An 11363-nucleotide genomic window follows, 5' to 3' on the forward strand; every position below is an offset into this window, starting at 1 on the left:
CACAGGGCTGAGAAAAGCCAGCATCAAGCGTTTTTATTGCGATAATAAACTGGATACCTTTGTGCGGCGGAGAAGGAAGTGACCGGCGGGAATTTCTGTTACCAACGGACTGGGCAGGGCAGAGGGAGGGGCACAGGGGACAGCTATGCGTCCTGGGACACCAGGCAAGCAGCGATGACCAGCATCAGGTGGCAGGAGAGAATGGGCAGGTGTGCTCAGAGCAGGGACAATAGGGAGCTGATGGTTCCTTTCCACGGGGGAGGAGGAGGACAGAGTTTTCGTTGAGTTGAGCCCCCACCACCTCCCCTGCAGACAGCACCTTCCCTTTGTCCAGTTTTCCTTTTTCTTTAAAGAAAGCTCCATGCTATGGGATTTTCAGGGTGTGGCGGAGCTCTGGTGGAAACCCAACTCCCTAAATCCAAAAGTGGTCTGGAGGGGAAGGCAGGCCCACCATGAGATGGCAGGGTGAAGCAGGGGCAGAGCAGCCCTCCTTTCCCAGAGCAAACCCACAATACCCGCAGTGATGCTCCCTGGGGAGCAGGGAAAGGCCAGGCTCCCTCGCTGTCCCACTCCAGGCAAAATTCCTATAAACAATCCTAGTGCTACCTTGCTCTCTGCATCCCTTCAGCCTCGACAACCTCACTCTGCTATGGCTTTTGCAGCAGCAGCAATTTCTGGTTTGGAAACACCATACATCTGCACCAAAACTAGTAACTAACAGGATTCCTTTTCTTCAAATGACTCCTATCTAAGGTCAGCCCATCTGCGTGCTACTGGGAAAACGTAGTCTACACCTGGAACAAAAATAAGATTAAGAACTTGACCCAAAAAGAGTTGAGGTTTACGGTGTATAGTTTAAAAAGACATAAAAACACGATACAAGGAGGAAGAGTCAGACGCAAAGCTTAGTGACCAAAGGCATTCAATCAAGGTGTAAGGTTATACAATGAGTGTAGTGGACTATCAGGAAAAGCTCCGTACAAAGTCATGTGCACTCTTCTTGAAGCTGAGATTCTGGATTCCTCCATGTGCCAAACCTGTGTGGACAGAGGAGAGGCAGTGTGAGCTGGACAAAGACAAGCTGCCCAGGCACAGCAGCCTCCACACAAACCACACAAGGTCCTCAGAGCAGCAGTCAAGCCTTGATTGCAGGGGGAGCACAGCCCCACTCTGCCCACACCATGGGGACCCCACACCCCAGAGCAGAGCCCCACAGAATCCCAGAATGGGCTAGGTTGGAAGGGACCTTAAAGACCCATCTTGTTTCAGCCTCCTGGCACAGGTAGGCACACTGTCCACTAGTCTAGCTGCTTCAAGCCCCATCCAACCTGGCTTTGGACACTTCCAGGGATGGGACAGCCTGTGCCAGGGCCCGTCCAGTCTCACAGGGAAGAATTTCTCCCTAATACTAATCTAACCTTGCCCTCTGTCACTGTGAAGCTGTTCTGCCTTGCCCTGTCACTTCAGGCCCTTGTGTGAAGTCCATCTCCAGGACTTCTTGGAGCTCCTTTAGGAGCCCCTTTATGCTCTGAAAGGTGCTCCAAGGTTTTCCCAGAGCCTTCTCTTCTCTAGGCTGAGCAACTCCAGCTCTCAGGCTGTCTCCACACCAGAAGTGCTCCAACCCTTGGGTCATAGTCACTGCCTCCTGCCCACACCATCAGCCCCTTGCTGGGACAGCATGAGTCAGGAGGGGGTGTGGCAACCGAGCCCCCTTGGCGCAGCAACAACACTCAGAACCCACGGCACAAAGAACTGGCACTGCAACACCTCCATGACATCAACCTGCTCTGCCAGGCTGGGAACTTTGCATGTAGCACTGTAGTGAGCAGAACCCCAGCTCACCAGATTCCCAAGAACAACTTTTACCCACAGAGATCTGCCCTGTTTTTCTCATATTCCCCATTACTGCCCACTCCCCCCTTGCCTCCATCCCACCTCACCACACAGTCCCAAGGTATACAGGGGCCCTGAGCTGTCCTCAGTCCCTGACAGAAATTGCTCCTCCTTACCCGAGGACAGGGTGCTGGGATGGGTCATTCCAATTTCATGAGCTCCACATCAAAAATTAGAGTGGCGTTTGGTGGGATGATCCCTGGGTGGCCAGTGGAGCCGTAGGCGTAATCTGGGGAGATGGTCATCTTTGCCCGCTGACCAACGCTCATCTGGGGCAGGGACAGAAACACAGGGATGTCAGGAGATGGGCACAACTGCCAGGTGAGTGACAGGGGAGGGACACACACACCTGTCCCCTCTGTTTTCCCTACACTGGGCAAGAGTACAGACTCGGGCTGCACAAACCAGAGGAACAGGCAGAATGTCAGAGGGAAAAGGTAGGCAGCATGGGCTGGAAAAGGAGCAGGGCTTGAGATGCTCTTCACACGAGGGAAGGCAAGGAATGCCAGGCCATTCCCTCCAGCCACCAGCATCCTTGCGCTTGCGTTGCCAGCGTGGCACAGAGTGAGCAGTGTGACGCGGGCAGGAGCTGAAGCTGTGCTGTGCCCACAGCGTGGGATCACAGCCTGGAGCTGTGCTGTGCCCACCAGCCCTCCCTCCGCGTGGGCTCTGGAGCCCGGGAGGCCCGAGCGCTCCCGCCGTGCTCCTTCAGAGCTAACTCGGTGCAGAAATGTCACCGCTGAGTCACCGACGTGCCGTAGGTGTTGCTGGGGCCTGGCCCGGCTCCATTCCTGCCAGCTGGCAGGTGGCAATGCAGAAGGTGATATTCACACCCACACCTCCCAGCGCTGAGGAGGTGGAACAGGGGAATAAAATAAAAAAATAATAAAAGAGGGAATGAGCTGCATGCACACTGATTCCTGCCCACGCTGCAGCTCCCGGCGCGGCACAGCCTGGCACGGGAGCGCGAGGCGGGGGAGCTCCAGGCACCTGAGCGACTCCTTCCTCCCAGCCACGGATCACCTCCTGCTTGCCCATCACAAACTTGAACGGCTTGTTCCTGTCGCGGGAGGAATCAAACTTCTTCCCATCCTCCAGCATACCTGGGGAGAGAGAGGGAGATGGTGATGCAGGGACAGAGCCACGCGTGCTAACGTGAGATGCTGTGACCTGGCAGCCCGAGCAGGTGACAGTCACATGGCTCTGAGTCAAAGATGTGTCTCAGCTTGTCCTCCTTTTCCCTGGGAAACACCTGTACAGGACGGGAAACCCCTGCAGCATCACCCATTCCGGGGCAGGGAAGGATGACACTTTTTGGCCCAAAGAGAAGTGCTCCTCTGGGCCAGGACCAAGGACTGACAGGGGAGCAGATGGATGGGGGAAGAAAATCTTGCCCACCCTGCAGCACTACCAACAGCCATTTATCATCAGGCAGCAGGATCTGACCTTCCCATCCCACCAGAAAACACACCTCTCACTCACCAGGCTTCTACCTTCAGGCAGCCAAAACACTGATGACACTCCAGTGCCCCATCTGGAGGCTGTGACTGGCCTCCAGCCCTGCCAGTGCCCAGCTGATCTAAGCCAAATCCCTCTGGACCCGGGAAAGATGACAGGGAGAGGCAGCACCGAGTGCTGGAAGCATGTGCCTGGGGCAGCCCTCATTCCCCAGCACGGGCTGAGCCAGGCTGATATCCCCAGAGCTAAATATAACTCCCCAACATCAGCTAAGGAGGAATTTCCTCCCCTCCCTTGCTCCCTGCCTGACCTTCTTGGGGAATCTTGGAGCTGGCACTGCCTTATAGGAGCAGTAACTCCACCAGTCAACTCCTGTAAGCTGCTACATTAACACAGCCAGTGCGCTGTACACTAAACCCTGCATGATAAGAGTAAAACTAAACTCTCTTCTGAAACACTTCTTCATTTCCCAAAACAGCCTGAAAATCCTGCTATCTTGACTGGAAACTGCTCTACAGTCTTGAAAAATCCAAACTTCCTGAGGATGACATGGGACAGATTGACTTCCTCTTGCCAGAGCATGTGTGCAAAGGAAAATGGGTCTGTGAAAAGGATGGGATGGGGGAGCTCAGCCCCTGCTTACACAGTGACCAGAGGGAATGGCACACAGGGACCAGCAGCCACAGGGATGGGAAATGTTGAATGGAAAGAAGGGAATGAGAAAAAATACATCACTTTTACAGGGGCAACAAGCACCAAGACCTGTGAGCTCCTCTCAGGGAGCAGAATGAAGTTTTTAATTTAACAGACAACAAAAATCCCTTGTCCAGTGTGTTGAGCATCAGCTCAGTCGGTCACGCTGTAGTCCTGGACTTTGGAACAGTAAATCTGGAGTTCTCTCATTTCCTCCTTCCAGGATAAACCTCTTGTTGCTGAACCTGCTTCCAGCCTGTCTGGCACTGCTCCTCGCTCCCGTCCGCTGGCCTTCCTCCCGCCTGGCAGCAGGGACAGGGGCAGCCCATGCCGGCTGGCACCAACAGCGCTGCCTGGCTGCGGCCCCAGCTGACCCTGACTCGGCTCCAAGCCCTCCAGTGCAGCAATGGGCCAAGGAGGCTGAGGAGGGACAGAGAGGACAGCTCTCTGCCACCCTTCTCCCTGGACATCCACCAAGGAAAAACCCCAGGAACCACGCAGCATAACCGCCTGCTTGTCACAGCAAGCAGGGATGCTCCCAGGGCATCTGCAACCTGCAGAAGTGCATCTGGTTCAATGTCCTGGCCAGGGAATATAGAGGCATCAGCAGCAGTGCAGGAAATGCTGCCAACCTTGCACAGGAGTGGATGGCACTGCCTGACTCCACTGCCAGCTCACCTGTCCCTATCCAGCCTCAGGAAGTGTCTCAGAGCTGGCAGCTCCCTGGCTGCAGAAGAGAGGGATTGATGGACTATGCTGGTTGCAACAGCCTAAGGGATTGATCACTCAGCTCTCCTGATCCAGGATGGAGAAGGTCATATGTGGGAGCCTGGCCATGCTCCCCCATCATGCCAGTGGGGAAAACAAAGAGGCTCCAATCCTTCAGAAACTGCATCCTCATCTCAGGCACTTCCTCTGCCCGCAAGCCTCCTGGGAGATTTCTCCAGCCCTGGACAAGTATAAGCAACCATTTCCTCATCCCTGCCATCTCTGAGCAAGGAGATAACGAGATCTTAAAGCTATTATGGAGGAAAAGCATCCTCTGGCAAAAGCAGCTACCCCAGCAGAGCCCCAGGAGCAGCAGACAGTCCCTGGCACATCCCAGCTTATCCAAGCCACTGACAGGGCTCTGTGCTTGTCACCCCCAGTCCTGCAAGAAGGGCAGAGCTCACACAGGTGGATTATGGAGACTGACTTGCACTGGCAAGGAAGGAATTGAGCCCCCAGAGATCCCAGCTGGTCTATACAGAACCCAAGGGGTCTCAGGGAATCACAGTGAGGAAGAACAGAGAACCCTACAGCTGAGGCTGCAGCAGCCGTGGGATGTAGTGGGGGCTCTGGAGCACAGCCCCAGCCCGGCAGCGTGGCCCTGCCAGGTCTCTGCCACACTTGGCAGGCAGGAGCTGGGAGACGCTGGCTGCAGCGTGCGACTTGGCTCCGGGCCCCCCTGGGCGGGCAGAGGCGGCGGAGAGCAGTGCTGGAGCAGGCAGAGTCAGCCCTGGGACAAACCTGCCGGGTCGGGTTCTGCCGGGGCTGCGGAGCCCCGCCCGCACCCCCTCCATCCCCTCCTCGGTGCCGATCCTTGGCACAGCCATTGCCCAGGGGCTCGGGCACAGAGCCAGCCTCACAAGAAGGGGCAGGAAGAGACCAGAGCAGTGGGGCAGGCACCTCTGCTCCAGCTGGGACAGGATGGAAAACCCTTCCAAGAAGTCCTGGCATACCCAGCATGCTCCAAAACCCATGTTCAGGGCAGGGATACCTGGATGAGGTTCAATCCTGCCTCCACCAGCATTCCCCATCACTCAAGACCACCCTATTATCACCCACAGCTGGGTGGGGAGAGGGCTCTGCCCATCATTCTTGAGGAGTGGCAGCACAGAGGACCCCAGTGCAGGCAGGGAAGGGGGTGCAGGAGACGGTGCTGAGCTCCCACAGTCGCCACAACCCATGGACCGGCAGTCGCACGCCTTGTGAGGAAACACCTCCTGACCACAGGATGTTTGCTGAGCAGCAGGAGAGCATCGAGAGCAGCACCCAGAGCAGCACCACTGCCCCAGGGACTGTGCACAGGCGCTAGGGAGGACAGCAATCCCCTCACTGCTATCCTGCTGCAGAAAGGCAGTTTCCTCCAGTATCCATCTCTGCTCCAAGCCCGACTCCCTCAGAGGACCCCACATGCTGAGTGTGCTTTGCCACTCAGGCAAAGCCATTTGGCCAATCCATGTCAGACTTATTCCTGTCCTGGCACTCCCCAGAATGACTACAGCCCCCCATTTCCCCTCCTGAAGCGCAGTGGGGTGCCACAGTCTCCCCACACAGCTGGTTCCCCTGGCACCAGCACTGCGGGACCCCCAAATGCACAGCAGCTCCACTCTGCTCCCTGCTCTGACTCGGGGGCTTAGCTCTGTTGGCCCTCAATCCACATCGTCTCCCCACTGATTTACTCCCACACTCCATTCCACTCCATGCCAGCTGCTGCAAGCAAAGCAAAGTGCACTGAACACACTGGGCACATCAGGGAACTTTATCCTTTAGTGCCTTTAAGAGCCCTGTGTAGTAGATTTCACATTAAAGGCCCTTTTGTACACCCCATGGCACAAGCTCTCCACAAAAAGACTCAAGACCTGGAAGGAAGGAGGGGGAACAGGTTCAATTTCACCAGCTCCCCCCATACATTTCCATCTCTGCAACCCCAGCATAAGCAAGTGGCATCTCCAAGGAGGCTGCTCTTCTCTCCACCTCCTTCCTCTGCACTGCCCTCCTGCACCAGGGCTGTCTGTCCGTTCTGGGATGCTCTCAGCAGGGCCATGCCCCATGGAGCAGGAGCCTGGCCACAGGCAAAAGCACTGGCTGACCAAGGTGACTCCCCACAGTCCCTCCACCCTTGCATCACTGTTTTTTTCCCCAAATGGTTTTTACCCAAACCACAGTGCATCCACAACCCAGCACAGGGAGAGCTGCCTCCTGCATACCACAGGCTGGATCTCCCCAGCACTGGAGCAAAAGGCAGCTGGGGACGGAGCCAACGCGGGGCTCTGGAAGGAGTCCTGGAGCTCGGCACCTCCAGCACTGCACTCTGCCACCATCCCTGATGCTGCTCTGGGATTGGTGAGCGTTGCAACCGGGCCGGGAATCAAAGGTTTGTAAGGTTTCCCATGAGCCAAGCCCCGCTCCCATCTCTGGCAGAGCCGGCTGCAGGAACTGCACTGCCGACGCAGGGAAATGGCATCAGGGCCTGGAGGTGTTTGATTCCTGCTGCCTGCCGAGGCAGTGGGGCAGGAGCTGCCTGCAGATGGAACGGGGGTGGGGATCAAGGACAAATGGAGACAACGATAACAATAAAATAAAATAAATTAGAGAACCTCTCCCAGGCGCAGCAGATCACTGCTGCTGGGGAGGGTCCATTGTGAACAAGGCACCACGTAGCACTTTGCCTGAAGCACCGTGACGTGGGGACAGGATGCTAGTGACCCCCAAACAGCTCTGCTGGGGTGGGGGACAGGGCTGGGGAGAGAAGCCAAGCTCCAGCAACGCCGCAGGAGGGGAGAGCCGGCGCAGGGAGCTGGAGGGCTGGGAGTCAGAAGGGCTGGCAGGCGGCAGGACTGGCCCACCGGGAGCCACTTGACTGCCTGCCAGCCTCTCTTTGTTCTTCCACCGGCGGAGGAAACGGGGCGGCCGGGCAGACCAAGCTGCTTCCTCTCCCTGCTGACGAGGGAACGGGAAGGACGGGGGAGATGGAGGAGCAGCAGATGGATGGGCTGGATGCCCGCCGAGCCCTCCCAGCAGGCTGGGCTCCGTTCTGCAGAGAGGGGCAACCCCAGCCCCCCAAGGGGAGCAAGGGGAGGCGGAAAATGCTGGGGCAGGAAGGCAAATTGGTTATTAGCAAAAACAGTCATAAATGAGTCCTTAACTCGTTTTTACCATGCTGCCAATGAGCCAACTACGTACAAAAGCCAGCCCAGGGGAAAAAGAGCCCCCAGAGTGGTCCCTAAAGAATTTTTGGGGTCCTAAGGTTGGTTTCTTTACCCCCCACAGCTCGCAGAAGGCTGCTGGAGGACATGACCCTCCCTGGCTTTGGGGCAGCCCCTCATCAAAGCACTACCCCGACCACTCAACAGCGCCCTGGTTACCGCACCGGGGCCCCCCAAAAAACCCCAGGATGCGGGTCTGGGGCGGCCCCACGGGTACCCCTGGTGTCACCCTACAAGGGAGAAGAACTGGGGCAGGACTGGGGAGGAGACTGCACTCGTGCAGGGAGCTGTGGCAGGAGGGACCCCGCTCTGAAGAAGCAGACCCCAAAGCTCCCGGGGGATGACGCGTGGAGCCCATGAGGTCTCCGGGCCCGGCCGCCCCACGGCCCACGGGTCTCAGCTGCCGTGGGACCGCCAGGGCTGCACCCGGGGTGCCCCCGCCTGCGCCCCCGGGTCCCTTCTGGGCCGTTCCCCGGTGCACCCGCAAAAGGAAGGCTGGATACGGGTGGGGAAGGCCCCTTCATTGAAAGGGCTGCGGGAAAGACGGCGACAACGGGGCCTCCCCACGGCCACGGGGCATCGCCAGGACCTCCATCCCCCTGCCGGGGCTCATCCGCGCCCCCCCGGGAAAGGCCCTCGTGGCGGCCCGGACCCCGCTCCTCCCCACGGAGCGCCGCGGCCGCCCGAGCTGCCGCGCCCGGGGTCCCTGCAGGCAGCCGGGGCGGGGGGGCCGGCAGGCCCCGCTCCGCCGGTGTCCGGGCCGGTCCGGCCCCGCCGCCCCTCCGCTCCCGGGCTCGCCCCGCACTCACCCGTGTAGTGCACCACGCAGGTCTGGCCGCGCTTGGGGAACGTCCGCCCTGCGGGGAGACACGCACCATCACCCCGCGGCACCGGGACCCGCACCGGGACCCGCGGGGAGGGCAGGCAGGAGGGGTGGGGGGGAGCGGGCTCGCCGCGGCTCACCGTCGCCGGGGGCGATGGTCTCCACATGCACGCCCATGCCGGTGCCGGTGCCGCTCGCACCCGCAGCGCCCGCAGCCCGACGGAGGAGGGGCCGCGTGTGCGCAGCCGCGGCGGCCACGGCCATAGAGCCCGCCCGTCACTTCCACAGAGCCCGCCCGGCCGCCCACAGAGCCCGCCCGGCGGGGCCGCCCTGGCCGCCGCCATCTTCCGCCCCCCCGCGCCGCCGCCATCTCGGCCCCGCGCGGTTGCCGGGGGAACGCGGGCCCGGCCATGAGGGAGCCGCAGGGCGCTTTGCCCCTTTATCGCCATTTCCAGCACAGCCGCGGGGTGCGTGGCCCGCCACAGGATCGATGAGGTTGGAAAAGGCCTCTGAGATCAGCGAGTTCAACCTGTGACCCAACACCACCATGTCAACCGAAGCAGGGCACTGAGCGCCACGTCCAGGCTTTCTTGTCCACCTCCAGGGATGCTGACTCCATCGCTCTGGGCAGCCCATTCCAAAGTCTAATCACCCTTCTTGTGAAGGAATTTCACCTAATGTCCAACCTAAACCTCCCCTGGTACTTCTTAAGACCATGTTCTCTCGTCCTGTCCTTTGTTCTGCTGAGCTGGACGCAGTCAGGGCGGCAGTGCTGACCAAGGCTCCTTGGGAACGCCAGCGCAAAGGCCAGCAGCAGCATCCTGGCAAAGGCCAGCAGCAGCGTCCTGGCAAAGGCCAGCATTATTGTCCTGTCAAAGGCCAACAGCATTGTCCTGGCAAAGGCCAGCAGCATTGTCCTGGCAAAGGCCAACAGCAGCATCCTGGCAAAGGCCAGCAGCAGTGTCCTGGCAAAGGCCAACAGCAGTGTCCTGGCAAAGGCCAACAGCATTGGCCTGGCAAAGGCCAACAGCAGCATCCTGGCAAAGGCCAGCAGCAGTGTCCTGGCAAAGGCCAACAGCATTGTCCTGGCAAAGGCCAGCAGCAGTGTCCTGGCAAAGGCCAACAGCAGTGTCCTGGCTTGTGCCCTCCGCAGTGTGACCAGCCGGACCAGGGCAGTGCCCGGCCCCCTGCTCGGCACTGCTGGGGCACCTCCAGTCCTGGCATCACTTCTGGGCCCTTCACTTCAAGAAGGACATTGAGGGCTGGATTATGTCCAGAATAGGGAATGGAGCTGGGGAAGGGGCTGGAGCACCAGAGAGGCTGATGGAGCTGGGGGAGCTCAGCCTGGAGGAAAGGAGGCTCAGGGGGGACCTTCTCACCCTCACAGCGCCCTGACAGGAGGGTGCAGCCATTGGGGGTCAGGCTCTGCTCCCAGGGAACAAGGGACAGGACAAGAAAAAATGCCTCAAGTTGTGCCAGAGGAGGTTTAGGTTGGATATTGAGGAAAATTTGTTGAAAAGGATGATCAGACACTGGCACAGGCTGTGCATGGCAGTGGAGTCATAATCCCTGAAGGAATTTAAAAGACATGTGGATGTGGCACTTAGGGATGTGGTTTAGTGGTGGCCTTGGTCATGCTGGGACTTGATCTTAAATGTCTATTCCAACTGTAATGATTCTGTGATTAATGCTGCTTCCCACTGTGCAGATGGAGGTCAGTGCTGGCCCCGCATTGCTGGGACAGGCTCAGCAGAAGATATACAGGTTTGAACAATCCCACACTCAAAAGGACTTTTTTCTGGTACAGCAGCAACTATTTTCTTTTTTGGTCAAAAAAAGAATCACTCCAGGCACAGGATTTTTGCCTCAAAGTGTCCTATTTCTTTACTTCAAGGAGGTGAACTTGAGCCTCCACAAGGGAACAGAGAATTTCCAAGGACAGCCAAGAGACTAATAAAAAGCCAGGATTCTCAGCAAGTGCAATAAAATGGGACACAAGAGGAGGGAAGTCTTAAAATAACAGATAATAGCATGAAGCAAGTTTTAATTGTTTCTGTCCCTTGCTTGTATCTTTTAAATGCTGAAATACCAAGGGTGATTTTTTTCCTTGTTTGATGTTACAGCATTATGTTTTACATTAAAGCTCCAACAGACTGAAGGTGCCAGTGGTCCCTGACTTTCCACATCAGGAGGGCAGATGTTTGAGGCCATGAGTCAAGGTGAAAAACAACAGGGCATGAAAAGGAGCATGTTCTCATCCCTACTTAGTAATGCTGTCTTTGCTGAGAGCTGGGCCTGCTCTCTTTACAAGAACTAGTGATAAACAAGGATCTGAAAGGGGAAAATGCTACTGGATGTAAGCCCACACTGGAGCCCTTGCCTCACTGGCACAGGCACGCTTGCACATGTCAGGCACAGCAGCTCTTGCTCTGGGTGGGGTAATTTGGTTCAGTTTTGGGTTTTTTTCAGTCCCTGGTATAACCTGCTCATCTTACCAGCAGCAAGGTCACTGCAACAAGCAGTGT

The 11363-nt window shown here is 57.7% G+C and overlaps 1 protein-coding gene across 1 annotated transcript; it reads right to left on the bottom strand.

The window, feature by feature from the left end:
• Positions 1–8: 8 nt before the first annotated feature.
• Positions 9–9109, bottom strand: FKBP1A (FKBP prolyl isomerase 1A). The gene is made up of 5 exons (XM_021527350.4): positions 8979–9109; positions 8825–8872; positions 2884–2996; positions 2010–2162; positions 9–1037 (listed from the first exon to the last, which is right to left on the bottom strand). Exons 1-4 carry the CDS (start codon positions 9100–9102, stop codon positions 2034–2036), a joined length of 414 nt encoding a protein of 137 aa, XP_021383025.1. The 5' UTR covers positions 9103–9109; the 3' UTR covers positions 9–1037; positions 2010–2033.
• Between the last annotated feature and the right edge of the window lie 2254 nt (positions 9110–11363).

This window comes from Lonchura striata, chromosome 20, assembly GCF_050655825.1.
Source record: "Lonchura striata isolate lonStrDom1 chromosome 20, ASM5065582v1, whole genome shotgun sequence".
In the NCBI taxonomy this organism is placed as follows: Eukaryota; Metazoa; Chordata; class Aves; order Passeriformes; family Estrildidae; genus Lonchura; species Lonchura striata.

What these genes read in the sequence shown, in the direction of transcription:
- FKBP1A (XM_021527350.4), bottom strand. Translation starts at nt 9,102, where the DNA reads ATGGCCGTGGCCGCCGCGGCTGCGCACACGCGGCCCCTCCTCCGTCGG. An exon ending in GACCATCGCCCCCGGCGACG is followed by an intron (nt 8,873 to 8,978) that starts GTGAGCCGCGGC and finishes GTCTCCCCGCAG; the next exon opens with GGCGGACGTTCCCCAAGCGC. An exon ending in GGGAGGAAGGAGTCGCTCAG is followed by an intron (nt 2,163 to 2,883) that starts GTGCCTGGAGCT and finishes TCCCTGCCCCAG; the next exon opens with ATGAGCGTTGGTCAGCGGGC.